Consider the following 25,513-nt stretch of genomic DNA (forward strand, 5'->3'; position numbering starts at 1 on the left):
CAATTTTTTTTCAAATTGTGGATACAGAAAAACAAAACAGAGGGAGGGAAAAAATGGTCTTTATTAAACTCACCCTTCTCTCTTTTTACTTCTTTTATTTAGGTCTTGTTTTTAATTGTGAGATACGATTTAAGTACAGAAAAGTGCACAAAACTTAAAAGTGCAGCTCAATGAATTACCAGCAATGGAACACCAGTGTAATTGCCACCCAGGAAAAGATAGAACATTACTCATGACACAGCCCCCTTTTCCCCACCTCAACCATTAGCCTATATCCCCAAAGGTAACCACTCATGAGATTATCAACACTACCATTCATGTTGCCTGTTTTAGAGCAATTATCATACAGTGTGCATTCTTTTACTCAAAAATTTAGTTTGTGAAATCCATTCATGGTGTTATATATAACTGAAATCTGTTCATTTTCATTGCTATATAATATCCCACTATATGAATACATATGTCTGTGTGTATATATATATATATATATATATATATATATATATATATATACCATACTTTATACACTCTATCCTCAAAGAGTGTTTAGGCTATTTCCAGTTTGAGGCTATTATGAATAATGTTGCTATGGAGATTCCTGTTCATGTCTCGGTGTACACATTTTCCTCTTTGAGGTATGTACCTGAGTGGAATTGCTGAGTCTTAAGGTATGTGTATGGTAGTTTTCAGAGATTCTGCCAAATTGTTTGTCAAAGTGATTGAACCAATTTATAATCTCATCAACAGGTTACTAGGATTCTAGTCACTCTACACCCTTGCCAGCACTTGATATTGTATATTTCCTTATTTCAATTATTCTGTTGGCTATGTAGTGGTATTTCATTTTTCTTTTAGTTTGTGTACCTCTCATAACTAATGAGGTTGCCACCTTTTCACATATTTAATGGGCATTTGGTATCTTCTTTTGTGAAACCTCTTGCCCATTTTTCTACTTATGGTCTGTTTTATTGTTATTGATTTATAGAAGTTAATATACATTGATGAAATTTTTGTTAGATATGAGTATTGAAAATATGTTCTACTGTGGCTTGTCTTTACTTTCTTAATGGTGGGTTTTGAACTACAAAGTATTACCATAGTCAAATTTATCAATCTTTTCTTTTTTTATCCTCATTTTGAAATAAATTTATTGAGATATATTTGACTGATAAAAATTGTACTAAGATTTGCAACTTGATGTTTTAATATTTGTATACACTGTTAAAAGATCACCATAATCAAGCTAAATAATTTGTCTATAACCTCTTCCTAATTATAGTATGTGTGTTGAGAAGATTTAATTCAAGATCTATCCTCTTAGCAAGTGTCAAGTATATGATACAGTTTTGGTAACTATTGTCACCATGCTGTACATTAGGTCTCTAGAACTTATTCATAGTGCATAAATGAAACTTTACACCCTTGGACCAACATCTCATTTCCCCCATACCTCCCACCCCAGCCCCTGACCACCACCATTCTATTCTCTGCTTCTATGAATTTGATTATTTTAGATTACACAGGTAAGTGAAGTCATGCAGCATTTGTTTTTCTGTGGCTGGCTTATTTCACTCAACATAATTTTCTCATGGTGCATCCGTGTTGTCACATATGGCAGGATTTTCGTTTTTGTGGATGAATAATATTCGTGTGTGTGTGTGTGTTCTACTGTGGCTTGTCTTTAAATACATATCACATTTTATTTATCCATGCATCTACTGATGAACATTTAAGTTGTTTCCATATCTTGGCGGTTGTGAATAATGCTGCCGTGAACATGGGAGTGCAGTTCTCTCTTTGAGATGCATATTTCATTTCCTACAGATATATACTCAGAAGTGGAATTGCTGGTTCACATGGCAGTTCAATTTTAATTTTTTGAGGAACCTCCATAGGTTTTGCATAGTGGCTGCACAAATTTACATTTGCATTGCAAAAGCATGCAAGGGTTCCCTTTTTTCCACATCCTCACCAAAGCATATTTTCTCTCTCTCTCTTTTTTTTTTTTTAATAAAACCCATCTTAACAGGTGGAGGCAATATATCATAGTGGGTTTGATTTGCATTTCACTAATAATTAGTGATGTTGGATATGTTTTCATGTGCCTGTGTGCCATCAGTATGTCTTCTTTGGAAAAAATATCTATTCAGATCCTCTGCCCATTTTTTTTTTAATTTAAAATCTTTATTGGAGTATAATTGCTTTACAGTGTTATGTTAGTTTCTGCTGTATAAAAAAGTATATCAGCTATATGTATACATATATCCTCTTATCCCCTCCCTCTTGCATCTCCCTCCCTCCCTCCCTATCCCACCTCTCTAGGTGGTCACAAAACACTGATCTGATCTCCCTGTGCTATGTGGCTGCTTCCCACTAGCTATCTATTTTACACTGAGTAGTGTATATATGTCCATGCTACTCTCTCACTTCGTCCCAGCTTACCTTCCCCCTCCCCGTGTCCTCAAGTCCATTCTCTATGTCTGCATCTTTATTCCTGTCCTGCCCCTAGGTTCATCAGAACCATTTTTTTTTTTTAGATTCCATATATATGTGTTAGCATACAGTACTTGTTTTTCTCTTTCTGACTTACTTCACCCTGTATGACAGACTCTAGGCCCATCCACCTCCCTACAAATAACTCAATTTTGTTTCTTTATATGGATGAGTAATACTCCATTGTATATATGTGCCACATCTTCTTTATCCATTCATCTGTCGATGGACACTTAGGTTGCTTCCATGTCCTGGCTATTGTAAATAGTGCTGCAGTGAGTATTGTGGTACATGACTCTTTTTGAATTATGGTTTTCTCAGGGTATATGCCCAGTAGTGGGATTACTGGGTCATATGGTAGTTCTATTTCAAGTTTTTTAAGGAACCTCCATACTGTTCTCCATAGTGGCTGTATCAATTTACATTCCCACCAACACTGCAAGAGGGTTCCCTTTTCTCCACACCCTTTCAGGCATTTATTGTGTGTAGATTTTTTGATGGTGGCCATTCTGACCGGTGTGAGGTGATACCTCATTGTAGTTTTGATTTGCATTTCTCTAATGATTAGTGATGTTGAGCATCCTTTCATATGTTTCTTGGCAATCTGCATATCTCCTTTGGAGAAATGTCTATTTAGGTCTTCTGCCAATTTTTGGATTGGGTTGTTTGGTGTTTTGATATTGAGCTGCATGAGCTGCTTATATATTTTGGAGATTAATCCTTTGTCAGTTGCTTCATTTGCAGATATTTTCTCCCATTCTGAGGGCTGTCTTTTCGTTGTGTTTATGGTTTCCTTTCCTGTGCAAAAGCTTTTTAAGTTTCATTAGGTCCCATTTGTTTATTTTTGTTTTTATTTCCATTTCTCTAGGAGGTAGGTCAAAAAGGATCTTGCTGTGATTTATGTCATGCAGTGTTTGTTCTGTCTAGGTTTTCCTCTAAGAGTTTTATAGTGTTTGACCTTACATTTAGGTCTTTAATCCATTTTGAGTTTATTTTTGTGCATGGTGTCAGGGAGTGTTCTAATATCATTCTTTTACATGTAGCTGTCCAGTTTTCCCAGCACCATTTATTGAAGAGGCTGTCTTCTCCATTGTATATTCCTGCCTCCTTTATCAAAGATAAGGTTACCACATGTGCATGGGTTTATCTCTGTGCTTTCTGTCCTGTTCCATGGATCTATATTTCTGTTTTTTTGCCAGTACCATACTGTCTTGGTTACTGTAGCTTTGTAGTATAGTCTGAATCCAGGAGCCTGATTCCTCCAGCTCCATTTTTCTTTCTCAAGATTGCTCTGGCTATTCAGGGTCTTTTGTGTTTCCATACAAATTGTGAAATTTTTTGTTCTAGTTCTGTGAAAAATGCCTTTGGTAGTTTGAAAGGGATTGCATTGAATCTGTAGATTGCTTTGGGTAGTATAGTCATTTTCACAATGTTGATTCTTCCAATCCAAGAAATGGTATGTCTCTCCATCTGTTTGTATCATCTTTAATTTCTTTCCTCAGTGTCTTATAGTTTTCTGCATACAGGTCTTTTGTCTCCTTAGGTAGGTTTATTCCTAAGTATTTTATTCTTTTTGTTGAAGTGGTAAATGGGAGTGTTTCCTTAATTTCTCTTTCAGATTTTTCATCATTAGTGTATAGGAATGCCAGAGATTTCTGTGCATTAATTTTGTATCCTGCTGCTTTACCAAATTCATTGATTACATCTAGCAGTTTTCTGATAGAGTCTTTAGGATTCTCTATGTATATTATCATGTCATCTGCAAACAGTGACAGCTTTTCTTCTTCATTTCTGATTTGGATTCCTTTTATTTCTTTTTCTTCTCTGATTGCTGTGGCTAAAACTTGCAAAACTATGTTGAATAATAGTGGTGAGAGTGGGCATCCGTGTCTTGTTCCTGATTTTAGAGGAAATGGTTTCAGTTTTCACCATTGAGAAAGATGTTGGCTGTGGGTTTGTCATATATGGCCTTTATCATGTTGAGGTAAGTTCCCTCTATGCCTACTTTCTGAAGAGTTTTTATCATAAAGGGGTCTTGAATTTTGTCAAAAGCTTCTCTGCATCTATTGAGATGATCATATGGTTTTTATCCTTCACTTTGTTAATATGGTGTATCACATTGATTGATTTGCGTATATTGAAGAATCCTTGCATTCCTGGGATAAACCCCACTTGATCATGGTGTATGATCCTTTTAATGTGTTGTTGGATTCTGTTTGCTAGTATTTTGTTGAGGATTTTTGCATCGACATTCATCAGTGGTATTGGTCTGTAGTTGTCTTTTTTTGTGACATCTTTTCTGGTTTTGGCATCAGGGTGATGGTGGCCTCGCAGAATGAGATTTGGAGTGTTCCTCCCTCTGCTATGTTTTGGAAGAGTTTGAGAAGGATAGGTGTTATCTCTTCTCTTAATGTTTGGTAGAATTTGCCTGTGATGCCATCTGGTCCTGTGCTTTTGTTTGTTGGAAGATTTTTAATTACAGTTTCAATTTCAGTGCTTGTGATTGGTCTGTTCATATTTTCTATTTCTTCCTGGTTCAGTCTCGGAAGGTTGTGTTTTTCTAAGAATTTGTCCATTTCTTCCAGCTTTTCCATTTTATTGGCATATAGTTGCTTTTAGTAATCCGTGATGATCCTTTGTATTTCTGAAGGGTCAGTTGTTACTTCTCCTTTTACATTTCTAATCCTGTTGATCTTAGTCTTCTCCCTTTTTTTCTTGATGAGTCTGGCTAATGGTTTATCAATTTTGTTTATCTTCTCAAAGAACCAGCTTTTCGTTTTATTGATCTTTGTTACTGTTTCCTTCATTTCTTTTTCTTTTGTTGCTGATCTGATCTTTATGATTTCTTCCCTTCTGCTAACGTTGTGGTTTTTTTGTTCTTCCTTCTCTAATTGCTTTAGATGTAAGGTTAGATTGTTTATTTGAGATGTTTCTTGTTTCTTGAGGTAGGATTGTATTGCTATAAACTTCCTCTTAGAACTGCTTTTGCTGCATCCCATAGGTTTTCAGTTGTCCTTTTTTCATTGTCATTTGTTTCTAGGTATTTTTTTTATTTCCTCTTTGATTTCTTCAGTGATCTCTTGGTTATTTAGTAGTGTATTGTTTAGCCTCCATGTGTTTATATTTTTTACAGTTTTCTTCCCATAATTGATATCTAGTCTCATACTGTTGTGGTCAGAAAAGATACTTGATACAATTTCAATTTTCTTAAATTTACCAGGGCTTGATTTCTGACCCAAGATATGATCTATCCTGGAGAATGTTCCATGAGCACTTGAGAAGAAAGAGTATTCTGTTGTTTTTGGATGGAACGTCTTATAAATATCAATTAAGTCCATCTTGTTTAATGTGTCATTTAAATATTGGGTTTCATTCTTTATTTTCATTTTGGATGATCTGTCCATTGGTGAAAGTGGGGTGTTCAGGTCCCCTACGATTATTTTGTTACTGTCAATTTCCCCTTTAATGGCTGTTAGCATTTGCCTTATGTATTGAGGTGCTCCTATGTTGGGTGCATAAATATTTACAATTGTTATATCTTCTTGGATTGATCCCTTGATTATTATGTACTATCCTTCTTTGTCTCTTGGAATAGTCTATATCTAATTTGTCTCATATGAGAATTGCTACCCCAGCTTTCTTTTGATTTCCATTGTCATGGAATATCTTTTTCCATCCCCTCACTTTCAGTCTGTATGTGTCCCTAGGTCTGAAGTGGACCTCTTGTAGACAGCATATATACGGGTCTTGTTTTTGTGTCCATTCAGCCAGTCTATGTCTTTTGGTTGGAGCATGTAATCCATTTACATTTTAGGCAATTATCGGTATGTATGTTCCCCTTACCATTTTCTTAATTGTTTTGGGTTTGTTTTTGTAGGTCTTTTCCCTCTCTTGTGTTTCCTGACTAGAGAAGTTTCTTTAGCATTTGTTGTAAAGCTGGTTTAGTGGTGTTGAATTCTCTTAAATTTTGCTTGTCTGTAAAGATTTTAATTTCTCAGTCGAATCTGAATGAGATCCTTGCTGGGTAGAGTAACCTTGGTTGTAGGTTTTTCCCTTTCATCAGTTTAAATATGTCCTGCCACTCCCTTCTGACTTGCAGAGTTTCTGCTGAAAGGTCAGGTGTTAACCTTATAGGGATTCCCTTGTATATTATTTGTTATTTTTCTCTTGCTGATTTAATATTTTTTCTTTGTATTTAATTTTTGATAGTTTGATTAATACGTGTCTTCCCGTGTTTCTCTTGCATTTATCCTGTATGGGACTCTCTGCGCTTCCTGGACTTGATTGACTATTTCCTTTCCCATATTAGGGAAGTTTTCAACTATAATCTCTTCAAATATTTTCTCAGTCCCTTTCTTTTTCTCTTTTGGGACCCCTATAATTCAAATGTTGGTGTGTTTGATGTTGTCCCTGGGGTCTCTGAGACTGTCCTCAATTCTTTTCATTCTTTTTTCTTTATTCCACTCTGCAGTAGTTATTTCCACTATTTTATCTTCCAGGGCACTTATCCGTTCTTCTGCCTCAGTTATTCTGCTATTGATTTCTTCTAGCAAATTTTGAATTTCATTTATTTTGCTGCTCATCATTGTTTGTTTGCTCTTTCATTCTTCTAGTTCCTTGTTAAACGTTTCCTATATTTTCTCCTTTCTATTTCCAAGATTTTGTATCATCTTTACTATCATTACTCTGAATTCTTTTTCAAGTAGACTGACTATTTCCTCTTCATTTTTTTGGTCTGGTGGGTTTTTACCTTGCTCCTTCATCTGCTGCGTATTTCTCTGTCTTCTCAATTCACTTAACTTACTGTGTTTGGAGTCTCCTTTTTGCAGGCTGTAGGTTCATAGTTCCCATAGTTTTTGGTGTCTGCCCCCAGTACCTAAGGTTGGTTCAGTGACTTGTGTAAGCTTCCTGCTGGAGGGGACTTGTGCCTGTGTTCTGGTGGGTGGGGCTGGATCTTGTCTTTCTGGTGGGCAGACCACGTTTCGTGGTTTGTTTTGGGGTGTCTGTGATTTTAGAGAGCCTCTCTGCTAATGGGTGGGGTTGTGTTCCAGTCTTACTATTTTGGAATGGTGTGTCCAGCACTGGAGCTTGCTGGCTGTTGGGTGGAACTGGGTCTTAACGTTGAGATGGAGGTCTCTGTGAGAGTTCTTGCCAATTGATATTACTTGGAGCCAGGAGGTCTCTGGTGTCCAATGTCCTGAACTCGGCTCTGCCACCTCAGGTGCTCAGGCCTGACACCTCGCTGGAGCCCCAAGAGCCTGTCAGCCACATGGCAGATTGCCAGTTTATTATGAAAGGCTATAACTCAGGAATGAACAGAAAGAAGTGATTCATAGGATAAGATGTGGGGAGAGAACATGGTGTTTCCATGCCGTCTCCAGGTGCAACACTCTCCCAGCATCTCCATGTTCCCCAAGCCAGAAGTTCTCTCCTCTGCCCATTTTTTTAATCACATTGTTTGGTGATTTTACTTTTTGTTGAGTTATCTGAGTCTCTATATATTTTGGATACTAACCCCATATCAGATGTGTGATTTCTAAATGTCTTCTCCCATTCAATAGGTTGCCCTTTCATTTTGATGATAGCTTCCTTCACTGTGCAGAAGCTTTTTAGTTTGCTGTAGGCTCATTTTTTAATTTTTGCTTTTGTTTTCCTTGCCTTTGGAATCAGATCCACAAAAACACCTCTAAGGCTGATGTCAGTGAGGCTACAGCTTATGTTTTCTCCTATGAATTTCATGGTTGCAGGTCTTACACTCAAGTTTTTAATCCATTTTGAGTTAATTTTTGTGTATGGTGTATGATAGTGGTCTGGTTGTATCATACAAGGAAAAAGCTTATAGTAAATATACAAAAGAAAATGAGAAAGGAATCTAACACAACACTAAAGGAAACCATGAAAATCCAAGGGAAGAGAGAAAAAGAAGAAATAGAGAGGAACTACGAAAACAGCCAGAAAACAATTAACAGAATGGCAATGAGAACATACCTATCAATAGTTACTGTAAATGTAAAGGGACTAAATTCGCCAAACAAAAGACTTAGAGTGACATGGATAAAAAACAAGACCCATTTATTTGCTGCCTACAAGGGACTCACTTCAGTTACAAATCACATAGAACTGTACATAAGATCCTCCTCTTTTATCCTTCTAATATCTGAAACATCTGTAACAATATGTCCTTTTAACTCCTATTATTTTATTTTTTTGTGCCTTTACTTGTTTTCTTGATCAGTCTCAAGAGCTTTTTATAGGTATTTTCAAAGGACCAAACTTCTGTTGGATCAACATTCTCTATTTTACTTTTTATCTAGTTTACTAATTTTTGCTCTTATATTTATTATGTCCCTCCTTCTATGTTCTTTGGGTTTAACTTGCCAGGTTTTTTTTTAACTTCTTGAAATTGATGAATAGCTCATTGATTTTCAGACTTCTTATATAAGTTATGAATTTCCCTTTAAACACAAATTTAGCTACATCCTATCAGCTATCAAAACTTGTGAAATTTTGATATAGAGTATTTTTATTTTCATCAACTTAAAAATACCTTTTATTTCTCTTGTGATTTTTCTTTGACCCATGGCCCTAATAGAATTGTAATTGTTGATTTCCAAGCATATGACGATTTTCTGGTTTTCTTAGTCCCATCCCCATTTGGCAAGGCCTGGGCCTTAATTTTTATAGCCACCTGACTTTGAAGGCTTTCAAAAGATTGCTCAACATCTCAGTTTCTTATCTACCTGTTGTTAAATTGGCATTTATCCCTCAGGAAAAAGCAGTCCTAAATACCAGTCACATTTCTGAGTTATCTTCTTCAGGATCTTGATCTAGTTTCTTACTGCTCCTTTAGCTCTCAAATGCATTATATGTTCATTTTTTCTAGTTGCCATCAGTGGGAGGATTGTCTTGAATTACCAGAATTAGAAGTCAAGATTCCCTTTACTTTTAATATTTGATTTCTAAGTTCAGATATCAAATAAAATGTCATTTTATTTGGACTCCACAAGAATATTTGAATTTCCCAAGTTTCAGGCTTTATGCCACAGGTGAAGAAAGCTCAACAAGTGTTCTTTCTTATGGGTGATAACAACTCTAACCAAGGGTAAAGACTTCATGGACACAAACCTTCAATTAGCCTTTTCAGTCATGAATTTACTGTTCTACTTTTATTATATTTATTAACATCTTTCAGTCTTTAGCTATCATCTTGTTCATATTTTATTTTTTTTTTCAATTAATCATTTTGTCTAGGAAGTCGCCATTTGGTTTAAAAATGAATATTTTATTGTGCTTTCATCTTTTAAAAGCTGAGTGAATATCTCCTTTGCTTTGAAGAAGAAAATATCCAAAATGCATTATAATTGCTTTTGAAAAAATGCATTCCAGATATCAGAGGTTAGCCTATTCTGAGGATATTACATCAGGAAAATAGCTCAGGTCATACCCAAAGGGTATGTTTGTACTACACTGAAAGTTCAGAAATATTGCATAGTGAGAATTAATGGTTGGCATAAAAATCTGCCTGATATGATAATTAATTGAATCCTGTTAAGCCATTCACATATTGATGTACCTAGGCAAATGTAGTATTATATATCTCTTTAATTTATTTTTACTCTTAGCATAAACCTAATTTATTTTAAAAAGATTATTAACTCCATACAAAACATATATTCATTTAACAAATATTTACCCACCTAAAAGGGGGCAGGAACTGTTTCTATGTTAGAAACTATACAATAAGGAAGAGGAAAAAAACAAAAATATATAAAATATATGATAAATTATGATTTTTAAAAAATACAGTGACTGAAAGAATGAGGTCGTGGGAAATTAGTTTAGATAGAATGACAATATGTATTTGTGAGGAAGTATCATCTGAGGAGAAACTTAAATAAATTAAAAGGAAGGTCATTTTTAAATTAAAGAGCAGAGAATTCCAGGCATAAAAATTGCAAGTACAAAGACCCTAGGACAGAAATCAGCATAACTCCATACAAGAAATTGCAAGAAGGCCGTTGAGAGGGTGGAAAAATGTAAGTCAGGAAATTGACATGAGATCAGTTCATGTAGGACCTGATAGGCCTTGGTAAAGATTTGGGGTTGCTTTTTTCTTTTTCTCTGAGAGTGACAGGAATCCATTGGAAGTTTGGATCAGAGGAATATCACGATTTCATTTTCATTTTTAAAGAGCACCATGGAGATAGACTTAGGAGTGGTAGTGCATAGAATATAAACAAGTAAACCATTTAAGTGGTTTAGTAGTACAGTCAAAAGAAGATGTGACAGCACTGGAAGTGAGGAGATGAGGTAGGATTTGGTATGCGGTTTGAAGATAAAGGTGACAGGACTTGCTACCAGATAGGATGTTGGAAAGTTTCTAAGTATTTGGTCTGAGAAATAGAGTGAAGAGTGGTGCTATTCCCTGAAATAGTGTAGACTGGGGTGTTAATTCAAGAGTGAAAATAAAGCGTTCCGATTCAGATGTGATAAATTTCAGATGCCCATTAAATTCCAAGTGGAAATTATGTAGGCGTTTATCTGTAGCTCTCTAGAGAGAGTAAAGCTTGAAATATAAATCTGAGAGTCATCAAAGTATACTGTAGATAATATTCAACATCAGGGGACTTGAGATTAGCTGCGGTTGGAATGCAGACAGAACAGAAACAGTTTAAAGACTGAGCCCAAGGACACACCAACATTTAGAAGATGGAGAAGAAGATTCTACAATAAGATTATAAAAGAGTGGTGAGTCAATTAGGAGTAGACCAAAACACATGTGGTGATGCTGAAACCAATAGAAATATGTATTCTCCCAAGATTATTAATAACCTATGATTCTAGGGAATTTAACAAAAATAATCTTTTAATATTATTTATTAAACTAGAAATCTGAAAATTTATGTTCAATATAAGCATAATAGTATTAATATCTCTTAACTAGTAAATAGTCAAGCCCTTGGATATAAAGTGTATATATGAGGTTGTAATAAGAGGGTAATTCTAGGGTTGAAGAACAAGGTGGAAGAAATATCATTTAAACATGTTATACTAAATATTTATCATGCTTCTATTTGACTGAGTCTCACATAGTCTCATAAAACAGATTCAAATATGAAGTGATGAACATAAGCAAAATACAGAGATCCATGCTTATGTTATGTGAAAGATTTCTCATTACTTAAAATTTACCTTGCTCTTGAATGTGTATGACTTCAGAGTCTCAATAAATACTTGTTGATGTTCTTTTATTCTCTTTGCTTCTTTCCACAGGTGGGGAAGTCCCATACACAACTCTGGCTACCCGAATGATGATGGGGGCTTGGTGGCTATTTGCTTTGATTGTCATCTCATCTTACACAGCAAACCTTGCTGCTTTCCTCACTATCACCCGCATTGAAAGCTCCATCCAGTAAGTAGACAAAGATTCCGCTTGATACAAAGCATGAGAAATGACAGGCGTGGCCAAAGCTATGTGATGTCTGTTAATAAATTTACAACTTCCTTATGAGTAAAGGCTTAATTTTGTGATGTGCAGACATCACAACATAGTCCAACTCCTGAAAGTACAGTTTTGGTAGAGCATTCTTTATACAATAGAATTCTGGGTATAATTTGGACATTGCTTCCCACATTCTCCTGGAAGGATAACACATATTCAGAATTTTAACCTCTGTAAAGTATGACTGTGGGCAATATTATTAAAAAGAAGGAAAAGGATACATACTAAAATATATATATTTCAAGGTTGAGATGCTCAGTCTTTGCTTTGAGTCTGTCCCATTATGCACTGTCTGAGTAAATAGTTAGGTAGACACTGGATGATTGATAGATAGATGATAGGTAGGGAGAGGGAGAGAGAGAGAGAGAATGAGAATAGCTATCAAGAGGTAAAACTACATTCTGTCTCTTCATTGCATTATAGCTAACATGAGTATTATTGCTGCTGTTTTTCCAGCTGCAGTGGTGGTAAATTGTCATTAACTATAGTGTACTTCTGAATCCTGAAAGCTACCTAAGTCAGTGCTTCATTTCACAAATGACTTTCCCATGAGCCCTGAGACTCCAAAGGCCTTTGATTTACCATGGCCAGTTTTTCTTTATGTGGTTTCATGCCATAAGGTCAGCTCAGTGCCACAGTACAGCTTCTGCCTTATTAGAACGTAGTGTCCTGTATATTGTTTTAAGAAAAAATTTTCTGAAAATTTTATTAATCCAAAAGCAAGGTAGTTTGAACTTTCATAAAGTTAAAAAACATTTATTTCTCAACAAAGTTGACAGTTCAAGATTAGAATAATTAACTTTGTCAAGGAATTAATTAGGGATTTACTTCATCCTTAAGAGAAAACATGAATTCTTCTTGCCTTTAAAATAGTATGTAAATGAATTCCATTAGTAGTTGCAAAATTATTATAGCACAATACTAAAAATAAAATCAAGAATTAATGATCTAAAAAGAAATAGGGTATTTTCTTCAACTGCTTGTGTATATAAATTGAAACCCCAAAATTCAGCTACTAATAGTCAATTATTTCATCCATTTATGAAAATGCTGTTCCCAACTTCTCTCATCAAATCATAGTCTTCAAGTTGTTTTCCCAGTTATTTCTTTGGTGCAGAAGCTTCATATCCTTTTAACTTACTACCCTTGTAGCCAGTTCTACGTGTGGCATAAGTTTTAAGTGATCCAGAGTGAAGCTCATGGAAAATTTAAACTGATGACCCCATCAGAGTCCTATTTTAAGCAATAATGAAAATGATTACAACGTCCCAGCCCAAGAAATCAATGAATTAGTAAAATTGTGCAAATAATAATTAACATTTATTGAGCACTCACAAGATGCCAAACTTTGTACTAGATGTTTGACATGCATTGGCTCATTTAATACTTACAACCATCTTCTGGAATGCATACAACTTATTAATAACCCATTTTACAACTGAAGTTGAAAAGATAAGTAACTTGCTTCAAATCATGCAGCTAATAAGTGATTGATTAAAGACCAGACCTTAAATCTGCCTCATTCCTGAATCTGTGTTCTAACTACGCCACACTAGTCCCCATTCCACACCCTTGTACATTTGTATGGCCAGTTGCTTTTTAGGGAACTTTATAAAGGATGTCATAGCCTTATTCATTGCTAAGTATAGTGATGTAAAGGATGACATTAGTCAAATCCTCAATTTGTCTGAGGAAATAAAGTATCAAAAGTTAGGAGATGTTTGTGTTGGGTCGATTCTGTAGGCATATATCCCAACATGAGCTAATTACATCTATAATTGATACCTGCCATTCAGGGTAAGATTGCTTGCCAGACCAGTCAATGGAAATCACATTAAGAAAAATAGTTTTAAAAAATTAAAATGGAGTATTTTAATCTCACTAATATACTTCTTGTCAACTTTGTTTAACATGTTATATTTTAAGAGTACTTATAGTACATAGGTTTTTACTATGTAGCTCAGATCTGACTTTGAAACATTTTAAATTAAATGAATGAAGAACATTTTAAATAACTGATTTTATGCAACATATGACAACAATAATCATAAATAATAAAAATTATGGATATTCACTGAGAATTTATTATGAATTTATTAAGTATATACATATATATATATATATATATATATATATCCCCTTTAGTACTCAAAATTACCCTAATAATACAGCTACTACTATTATTCCTACTTTGTAGATCAAGAAACAGAAATTTGGAAGTTAAATGCTCACTAGCACAAGGTGAATAGTGTCAGAGCTGGAAATCTAACCTACATCAATCCAATACCAATTCATGACTTTACCAACTGAATTTTTTCTTTATCTTACAATTTGTTTCTTGCTGGTTCTTAAAATTTGTTTGCTTGAGCCGCTCTGTCACTGAGGCTGCAGGCCTCATGGTGTGTGTATATCTGAGCTATTTAGTCATTACAACTTTGCCAGCATTCGTTAGTATCTAGACTTTCATGTAACAGCAGTGGGAGCAAAAGCCTCTATCAAATTTTTACACCCATAGGATTTTCTAAAGTAAAGTCTAATGGAAAAAGATCCTAATTGCACATGATGTTTCCCTCAGGTGTAGTTTCCCACAATCCAAAATAACTGAACATTCATTTTTTTAACAAATTATTTCTTTCTAATGCCAACTCATATTATTAAAAGTCAACATTTGGTATAATGAATCCCCCCTTCCTTCTAATCTTTTCACTAGGTTAATTATGAAAGGGGAAAATCAGAGCCAAATAAGTTAAAAGAGATCTGATTCTCTCCCCAAACTTAAAGATCGCTTCTAATTTCATGCTTCAGCTGTGTTGGTAAACAAAATTGTAATGTTTCTTGGAAACATTCAAAGTTCCATTTATAACTAATGTCAAACTTTCTTGGAAAATTCTAAGTCTAATTTTTCTTAGAAAAGCAAAAACTTTTTTCACAAGACCATCCACTGTCATGCTTCTTAATCATTCACATTCATGAGATTTGCTCATCGTTAAATGAAGCCGTGCTCATCGGGGTACTTTTTCCTAGCCCAATTGTTGTTCCATTAACAAACATATACCATCCACATCTTTATTCCCAAAATTCAAAGTCACTTCTCCACACCAGGAGAGGCGGAGGTGGCTAGAGGAATGTCAGTGAGAGAGAGAGAGGAAAGCTACTTTTAAATAGGTGGTTGACCTGGTGCTTGATAGGAGAAATCCAATAGATTTATTCTTAGGAAGCTAAATACCTTTTATAAAATTTACCCCTTTTTCAAAATTAGATATTTATTGTCATCTAGCCTTCCAGTTGGCCCTTGCCATTAATAAAAATGTTGAAAGTGAATTTTCCCTGGAGAATATAACTCACAAATTAATTTCATATCCCTTCAACAATGGGGCAGCCCAACATAACTATGTTCTGCTGCTGTATATGATGTAATATGACAGATTGCAACACAGTTGAGGATGGCTATTGATGTATACAGTTCAGTTTCTAAAAAGAAATTTATATGCAATTTCTATAAAACTCTAATGACATCTGGGCTTTTTCATTGTCACTAAAAGAGTAACAACAAGTACCTAAATTGTTTTCAAATACTTAAAAAATGGAACATACTTTTTTCTGTTGGTAACCAGGCTAAAAGTGGCAATGGTGAAATGGAGCATGTGAAGCTATGAAGGTATTTTCGAGTAAATACTGGGTAATAATATCATCAACATTAACTGTAATAGTCTTTATTGTGATGCAATTTTCAAAAACCTACTTATTTCACATATAAAAGTGAAAATAGCTATGGGGGAAATCATAGTTTTATGGTTATAGTCATTAATAACTTCAGAGCCAGATTGGTGTATGGTGATAAAACTTGAGGTCTTTCGTTTCCTGAGGCTAAAAGTAAGCTTGGGTCTATTCAAAGGGATCCCAACATCGCACCATATTTTTATGTTTAATGCATTCATTTTTCATAACACGATGTTGGACTAAACAAAATATTGAGTTAATACAGCCAGTGAATCAAACTAATTTGGGGTAAATTTCTTCCCAAGCATATGCAAAAAGAGATTCCTAAATATGCTATTCACTGGAGGAGACCACACCAATAACAGGATTTTTGTATTCATATTTGTCTACATTTAGAAAAAGAAAAAATTATTGGGCAACTGTTTTTCTCAGTGCCACACAGTGAGTGTCACTGGGCTTAGAAATTTGTCTGTCTCCCAGTCTAGGGAAACAGAGAATGGTAGCAGGTGCTCTCTAATGAAATGATTTATTCCTTTCCTTTGCCCGCATGGAGCTATGTAACTATCTTTGCTACGTTACTATTACCAAGATCATTATAATCATGATCTCGGAAATGGAGGTATTCCTAACTATAAAAACTCCTAAATAAATATATTAGTTTCATTCAATTAGTTCAACTAATTATGTATCTATATACAGTTGACCCTTAAACAATGTGGGGTTTAAGGGCACCAACTCCCACGCAATCATAAATCCATGTATAGCTCTTTTTCTTTCAGTTTCATTGAGATATAATTGACATACAGTACTGTATAAATTTCAGGTGTATGACAAAATGATTTGACTTACAGGCATCATGAGAGGATTACCACAATAAGTCCAGTGAACATTCATCATATCATAGACACAAAATAGAAGAAATAGAAAAATTATTTTTCCTTGTGATAAGAACCCTTAGGATTTATTCTTTTAACATTTTTCAGGTATAACATACAGCAGTGTTAATTATATTTATCATGTTGTGAATTACATCCCTAGTACTTATTTACCATATGACTAGAGGTTTGTACCTTCTGACTAACTTCATGCAATTCCCCCTCTCCCCGCCCGCCCCCCACGCCGGTAACCACAAATCTGATCTCTTTTTCTCTGATTCTGTTTCTTGGCTACTGTAAATAATGCTTCAGTGAACATAGGGGTGCGTAATCTTTTCAATTCAAAAGAACATAATCATTTCAAATTAGTATTTTCACTTTATTTGGATAAATACCCAGGAGTGGAATTGGTGGATCGTACGCTAGTTCTGGTTTGAATTGTTTGAGGAACCTCCATATGGTTTTCCATAGTGGCTGCACCAATGCACAGGGTTTCCTTCTCTCCACCTTCTCACCAACGCTTATTATTTGTTGCCTTTTTGATAATAGACATTCTGACAGGTGTGAGGTGGTAGCCCATTGTGCTTTTGATGTCTATTCAGATCCTCTGACCATTTTTAAATGTCTATTCAGATCCTCTGACCATTTTTAATCTGGTTGTTTGTTTTTTTAATGTCAAGTTGTATGAGTTCTTTGTATATTTTGGATATTAACCCCTGATCGGGTATATCATTTGCAAATATCTTCCCCCATTCAGTAGGTGGCCTTTTCATTTTGTTGATAGTTTCCTTCACTGTGCAAAGGCTTTTTAGTTTGATGTAGTCCCATTTGTTTATTTTTGCTAATCCATGTATAACTTTTGAGTCTCCCAAAACTTTACTAATAATAGCCTACGGCTGACTTGAAACCTTACCAGCAACATAAACTGTTAATTAACATGTATTTTGTGTGTTATATGTATTATATACTTATTTTTACGAGTAATAAGTATACACCATGAATAAGTGGACCCTCACAGTTCAAACCCACGTTGTTCAAGGGTCAACTGTAGATATTTAAACACTGTGCTAGGCATTTAGTCTATAAAGGTATTTAGATATTATCCCTGAGTCACAATTTATTCGGGGAGATAACAATGTAGAATTCAATGACATAGGGCTATGATAAATTATTTATAAAATGCTGTATGAACACAGGGAAGGAGTGATTTAAGTCAATAACTTGGAGAGAAGGGGAGGAGAGAGGAAAAAAAACTATTAGGCATCACAGAGGTTCTCTGATGTATCATCAGAGAGTTTGATCTTAAAGGATAAATTTCAACATACTGAAGGAGTGGCTTATAGCAGAGGTACGAAACTCCTAGGATAATATCTAGCAAAGGACGGGTTATCAAAATGTGTTCATTTCCTTCATGGATTGAGATAGGTGATGTGAGGGTGACAGGAAGTGAAATAGAAAAGGAGGGTAGGACCACATCTTGAAGGGCATGATAAAGCTTGTTACGGAATTTGGAGTTTTTCCTGGAGATAATGAAGAGTGACATCATTTAAGAAAGACAGCTTTATCTGTGGAGAGGAGGCTGGGCCAGAGAGGAAAAATGGAGGAGCATATGGAAACTCATTGGAGGTGTCTAATGCACGTATATTTATGGCATTTAACAGTGTGTCTCTACTTGATATAAACCTGATCCACATATCTTCTTGTTTCATGGGCTCCTTATGTGGAAATATCTAAGGATTAAGGGTAATTTAAGAGAAATCTGGCTTGAGAAACTTTATGTCTCTAGGCTAACAATTACATTTCTTGTGAATGTAGGAATATTGCCTCAGTTTATTTTTTTAACATATTTAAAGAGAGGTTGTGGTTTACCACCTCTTAGTTAAATAGATAGGGACGAAGAGAGTTACTAATGTGAGGAAATTCTAGAAATCACTCTGGTTAGGCTACTTTTCAGATGCAATTTTGCCAAAAATTTGCATCTCCAGGTTTGCTATTCCTGGGCCCCATCCTGCCTATTAATTACTTTTAGCCTTGAGCCATCAGGAAAGAAATAAGACATTTCTATTCCATTTTAATACATTTTCTTCTTATAAAAGTAACACAAGGCTATTTTGAGAAAATTAGAAAGTAGAGTAAAATTTTGAAAGACAAAGCATTAATAATCCATAATTTGTCATAAAGCAGTAAGTTCTGTTAATATTTAAGCAAACTTTCTTTTAACTGTTTATTTTGAAGCAATTATATATACACCGGAAATTGCAAAGTCAGTGCAATTATAGCACAGAGATATCCCATATACCCTTCACCAAGTTTCCCCCAATGGTTACATCTTCAGTAATTACAGTACAGTATCAAAATCAGGAAATTGACATGGGTACTAGGTATACATATAGCACTGTGCCATTTTATCACAAGTTTAGAATCTCTAACCACCACTGCAATACAGAACTACTCCATCATTACAAAAATCTCCCGCATTCTACCCCTATATAGTCACACTCACACCTTCTTCCCCACCATTCCCAGCTCTTGGTAACCACTAATGTTCTCCACTCATTCTAAGAGTGTTATATAAGTTGAATCATACAATATGTGGCCTTTTGAAATCAGCTTTTTATTCACTCAGCAAAATGCCCTTGAGGTCCATCCAAGTTGTTGCATGCATCAGTAGTTTATTGTTTTTGATTGCTGAGTGGTATTTACCTATTGAATAGCATTTTTGTTGTTTCCAGTTTTTAGCTATTACAAATAAAACTGCTAGAACATTTATGCTCAGGCTTTTGCGTGGATGTTTTCATTTCTCTGGCATAAAAGCCCAGGAGTGTGATTGTTAGACAGTGCGGTAGGTGTGTGATTAGTTTTTAAGAAACTGGAAAACTATTTTCCAGAGTGCCTGCACCATTTTACATCTCCACCAGCAACATATTGGGGATCCAGTTTCTCTGCATCCTTGCCAGCATTTGGTGCTGTCACTTTTTAAAATTTTAGCCCTTCTGGTAAGAATGTAGTAATATCTTACTGTCATCTTAATTTGCATTTCCCTAGTGACTAGTGATGTTGAACATCTTTTCATGTGTTTTTTGTCATCCTTATATCCTCTTACATGAAAGGTCCCTTTATGTCTTTGTCCATTTTCTACTTGGACTGTTTGCTTTTTTACCGTTGAGAGTTCTTTACATATTCTAGATACAAGTTCTTTGTCAGACATGTGGTCGGCAAATATTTTCTCTTAGTCTATTGCTTAGTCTATTGTTGTTGGTTTTTTTCATCCTCTTTGCAGGGTCTCACATAGAACAAACGTTTTTAATTTTGATGAAGTCAAATTTACCTATTATTTTTTATGGATTGTACTTTTGACGTCGTGTCTAAGACTCTTCAAGGAACTCCTAGGTCCCCAAAATTTTCAACTGTTTTATGTTAAAACTTTTATAGTTTTACATTTCACATTTAAATCTATCATCCATTTTGAGTTAAGTTTTGTACTAGGTGTAAAGTTTAGGTTGAGGTTCATTTTTTGCCTATGGATATTCAAATGTCCAGGAGCGTTTTCTGAAAAAAAAAACAAACAAAAGAACAAACTATCTTTCCTTCATTCAATTGCTTGTGCACTTTGTAAAGAAAAATCAGTTTGCATACTGTGTGAGTCTATTTCTGGGTTCCCTATCCTGTCCCATTGATCTAGGTATCTGTCTCTCTGCCAATAACATAGATTTGATTACTGCAGCTTGAAATTGAGGATAGGGGTTCTTCCCACTTACTCTTTTTTTTTTCAGAATTATTTTAGCTATTCTACTTCCTTTGCCTTTCCATATAAATTTTAGAATAATCTTGTCTATATCTGCAAAAAAGTATTGCTAGAATTTTAATAGGAATTGCATTAAACCTGTATATCAATTTGAGGAGTATTCACATCTTTACTATGTTGAGTCTTCCAATTTATGAACGCAGTATATCTCTCTGCTTATTTAGATTTTTAATTTCTTCTATCAGCATTTTGTAATTTATAGCATATAAGTCTTATATATGGTAGAGTTATACCTAAGTATTTATTTTTATCCCAGTGATTATAAGTGGTATTGGATCTTTGAATTTGGCTTCCACATATTCATTGCTAGTATAAAAATACGGTTTATTATATGCTGATTTTATCTTGTGATCCTGATGTGAGTTCAGGTGTTCTAGGAGTTTTGGTAGATTCTTTGGGATTTTCTATGTAAACCTTCATGCCATTTACAAAACTGAGCAATTGTGTTTCTTTCTTTCTCACCTGTATGCCTTTTATTTCCGTTTGTTGCCTTTTCTGTGCTGACTAGAACTTCTGATACTACGTCAAATAAGAGTGGTAAGAGTGGACATCTCTATTTTGTTCTCTGTCTTGGGGAAGCATTCGGTCTTTCACTATTAGGTGTAAGGTTAGCTGTAGGGTTTTTGTAGGTATTCTTTGTCGAGTTGAAGAAATTCTTTTTTATCCCTATTTTCTATGTGTTTTTATCATGAATGGATGTTAGATTTGGTCAAATGCTTTTTTTCCCATCAATTGATATGCTCAGATGATTTTTTCTCCTTTAGCCTGTTTGGTGGATTACATTGTTTGATTAGTGAACTATTTTCAGAATGAGGTAGAGACTAACTCTATTTCCCCCTCCTATTTCTTCTCCACCTTTTTTCCTAAATCTTGCTTTTCTTCTTAATTTTCTTCTGTCTATTGATATGGGGCAATAAAAGAGCCTGACTTTCCCTGCCTGCAGCTCTACTTATTGTTCTCTTTTCTCTTATCTCAGCTATTGCTTCCTTCTATCCATTATCTTCCCATTCAAGTTTACCCTCCAGAGTGTAGAGTCCAGACAGTTACCTTCTTACATCCTTAAAATTGGCTCTAAAGCCTCCATTATTACCTCATTCTATCAAAATAAAGTTCAATTCCATCAGCAGAGCTTACTAAACCGTTCAAAAGCTGATCAGCTTCTTTTTTGCCTACTAGCACCAGTTAATTCATTCTCACAATTATTCATGCTCCAGTCAAGCCAAACTTTTTTTTTCTTTTTCTTTTTCTTTTTAACGTTTTTATTGGAGTATAATTGCTTTACAATGGTGTGTTAGTTTCTGCTTTATAACAAAGTTAATCAGTTATACATATACATATGTTCCCATATATCTTCCCTCTTGCGTCTCCCTCCCTCCCACCCTCCCTATCCCACCCCTCTAGGTGGTCACAAAGCACCGAGCTGATCTCCCTGTGCTATGTGATGCTTCCCACTAGCTATCTATTTTACGTTTGGTAGTGTATATATGTCCATGCCACTCTCTCACTTTGTCACAGCTTACCCTTCCCCCCCGCCCATATCCTCAAGTCCATTCTCTAGTAGGTCTGTGTCTTTATTCCTGTCTTGCCCCTAGGTTCTTCATGACCTTTTTTTTTTTTTTCTTAGATTCCATATATATGTGTTAGCATACGGTATTTGTTTTTCTCTTTCTGACTTACTTCACTCTGTATGACAGACTCTAGGTCCATCCACCTCACTACAGATAACTCAATTTCATTTCTTTTTATGGCTGAGTAATATACCATTGTATATATGTGCACATCTTCTTTATCCATTCATCTGTTGATGGACACTTAGGTTGCTTCCATGTCCTGGCTATTGTAAATAGAGCTGCAATGAACATTTTGGTACATGACTCTTTTTGAATTATGGTTTTCTCAGGATATGTGCCCAATAGTGGGATTGCTGGGTCATATGGTAGTTCTATTTTTAGTTTTTTAAGGAACCTCCATACTGTTCTCCATAGTGGCTGTATCAATTTATATTCCCACCAACAGTGCAAGAGTGTTCCCTTTTCTCCACACCCTCTCCAGCATTTATTGTTTGTAGATTTTTTGATGATGGCCATTCTGACTGGTGTGAGGTGACACCTCATTGTAGTTTTGATTTGCATTTCTCTAATGATTAGTGATGTTGAGCATCCTTTCATGTGTTTGTTGGCAATCTGTATATCTTCCTTGGAGAAATGTCTATTTAGGTCTTCTACCCATTTTTGGATTGGGTTGTTTGTTTTTTGATATTGAGCTGCATGAGCTACTTGTAAATTTTGGAGATTAATCCTTTGTCAATTGCTTCATTTGCAAATATTTTCTCCCATTCTGAGGGTTGCCTTTTGGTCTTGTTTATGGTTTCCTTTGCTGTGCAAATGCTTTTTAAGTTTCATTAGGTCCCATTTGTTTATTTTTGTTTTTATTTCCATTTCTCTAGGAGGTGGGTCAAAAAGGATCTTGCTGTGATTTATGTCATAGAGTGTTCTGCCTATGTTTTCCTCTAAGAGTTTGATAGTGTCTGACCTTACATTTAGGTCTTTAATCCATTTTGAGTTTATTTTTGTGTATGGTGTTAGGGAGTGTTCTAATTTCATACTTTTACATGTACCTGTCCAGTTTTCCCGGCACCACTTATTGAAGAGGCTGTCTTTTCTCCATTGTATATACTTGCCTCCTTTATCAAAGATAAGGTGACCATATGTGCGTGGGTTTATCTCTGGACTTTCTGTCCTGTTCCATTGATCTATATTTCTGTTTATGTGCCAGTACCATACTGTCTTGATTACTGTAGCTTTGTAATATAGTCTGAAGTCAGGGAGCCTGATTCCTCCAGCTCCATTTTTCGTTCTCCAGATTGCTTTGGCTATTCGGGGTCTTTTGTGTTTCCATATAAATTGTGAAATTTTTTGTTCTAGTTCTGTGAAAAATGCCAGTGGTAGTTTGATAGGGATTGCATGGAATCTGTAGATTGCTTTGGGTAGTAGAGTCATTTTCACAGCGTTGATTCTTCCAATCCAAGAACATGGTATATCTCTCAATCTATTTGTATCATCTTTAATTTCTTTCATCAGTGTCTTATAATTTTCTGCATACAGGTCTTTTGTCTCCTTAGGTAGGTTTTTTCCTAGATATTTTATTCTTTTTGTTGCAATGGTAAACGGGAGTGTTTTCTTAATTTCACTTTCAGATTTTCCATCATTAGTGTATAGGAATGCCAGAGATTTCTGTGCATTAATTTTGTATCCTGCTACTTTACCAAATTCATTGATTAGCTCTAGTAGTTTTCTGGTAGCATCTTTAAGATTCTCTATGTATTGTATCATGTCAGCTGCAAACACTGACAGCTTTACTTCTTTTCCAATTTGGATTCTTTTTATTTCTTTTTCTTCTCTGATTGCTGTGGCTAAAACTTCCAAAGCTATGTTGAATAATAGTGGTGAGAGTGGGCAACCTTGTCTTGTTCCTGATCTTAGTGGAAATGGTTTCAGTTTTTCACCGTTGAAGACGATGTTGGCTGTGGGTTTGTCATATATGGCCTTTATTATGTTGAGGAAAGTTCCCTCTTTGCCTACTTTCTGCAGGGTTTTTATCATAAATGGGTGTTGAATTTTGTTGAAAGCTTTCTCTGCATCTATTGAGATGATCACATGGTTTTTCTCCTTCAATTTGTTAATAGGGTGTATCACATTGATTGATTTGCATATATTGAAGAATCCTTGCATTCTTGGAATAAACCCCACTTGATCATGGTGTATGATCCTTTTAATGTGCTGTTGGATTCTGTTTGCTAGTATTTTGTTGAGGATTTTTGCATCTATGTTCATCAGTGATATTGGCCTGTAGTTTTCTTTCTTTGTGACATCTTTGTCTGGTTTTGGTATCAGGGTGATGGTGGCCACGTAGAATGAGTTTGGGAGTGTTCCTCCCTCAAGCCAAACTTTTGTAGGATATTTCATGCTTCTTTGGAGTTTCCATGCTGTTCCCACTTGCTGAAATGACCCTGAACTGCATTCTTCTCTTCTGGCATTTTCTGTTAGCTCAGGCACAATTAGTCATTACACATGTGTCTTCTCTTTGAGAGTGTACATTTTTCAAAGACAAGGACTATGTCATATTGATATTTGTTCCCCTAATCCTTCTCAGAGTGCCTGACACAGAATATTAATAAGAGCAGGTAACAATGAGTGCTTGCTCTGTGACAGACACTTTCCTAATGCTTTGTGCAGATTTTCTCATTTAATCCTCATAACAGCCCTATGAGAGATATATTATTTTCATCTCCTTATTGAAGATGACAAAACTAAAAGCTCGGGTAGTAAACCCAGGCAGTTGGCACTAGAACCTCTGTCTTCACCAGTGGGTCATATCGTCTGCAATTAGCAAATACACTAAATCTTTACTGAATGAAATAAATAATATATTCGTGAATACATGAATGAATGAAAACCATCAGTATCATTATAAGTTTCTTTGAAAAATAAAGATTTTCAGAAAAGAATTAATGGCTGAATTATATTTAGCTAAGTCAATTCCAGATATTTCTAAGTTGCATGGTATCCTAGAAACAGACACCAGAGCCATGGATTCAAATAAATTTGCATTTAAAATCTCTCCCACTTAGTAGCAAATGATCTTGTCATTTTCCGTAATTATTTTAAGCCTTATTTTCCCTAAGAGTAAGAAGAGAATGGGTTCAACTTCATAACTTTTAGTATAAAGAATAAATGAGGGGAAAAAAGACATAAATAACAGAACAGTTCCTGGACACACCCTACCTAGGATTTGCTTCCATTTTTCTACTTGCTCCCAGGCGCTCATGTAAAATTCCTTGAACTCTTCTTCCCTTCACTCTCATTTTTGTGGTACTGATAACTATTCTTTTTACCATTTTGTCCACAATTTCATACACTCAATTATTTCTTTTACCTGGTTCAACTAAACATCAAAGTTCCCTGTTGCTGCTGCTATTGTTTCTGACACAGCTACCACTGCCCTACTTCATGGTGTTGTCTTCTTGCCCTGCCCCTTAATCCTCCAAGCCCCTCAAAGGTAAAAAACTGTCTCTCAGCAAGCCTTATCTGATCTTAAGCCTAAATAAGGACTTAGGAG

General features: G+C 35.2%; 1 protein-coding gene across 2 annotated transcripts in view; it reads left to right on the plus strand.

Moving 5' to 3' along the window:
• The window catches only part of GRID2 (glutamate ionotropic receptor delta type subunit 2), a 1,411,147-nt gene that overhangs the window by 1,148,954 nt on the left and 236,680 nt on the right, over positions 1-25,513 (plus strand). For both annotated transcript variants that reach the window (XM_068542054.1, XM_068542055.1), the window contains one exon: positions 11,767-11,905. In XM_068542054.1, coding sequence (XP_068398155.1) covers positions 11,767-11,905 — 139 coding nt within the window. The remainder of the gene's footprint in view (positions 1-11,766; positions 11,906-25,513) is intronic.

Source organism: Eschrichtius robustus, chromosome 4, assembly GCF_028021215.1.
Source record: "Eschrichtius robustus isolate mEscRob2 chromosome 4, mEscRob2.pri, whole genome shotgun sequence".
In the NCBI taxonomy this organism is placed as follows: domain Eukaryota; kingdom Metazoa; phylum Chordata; class Mammalia; order Artiodactyla; family Eschrichtiidae; genus Eschrichtius; species Eschrichtius robustus.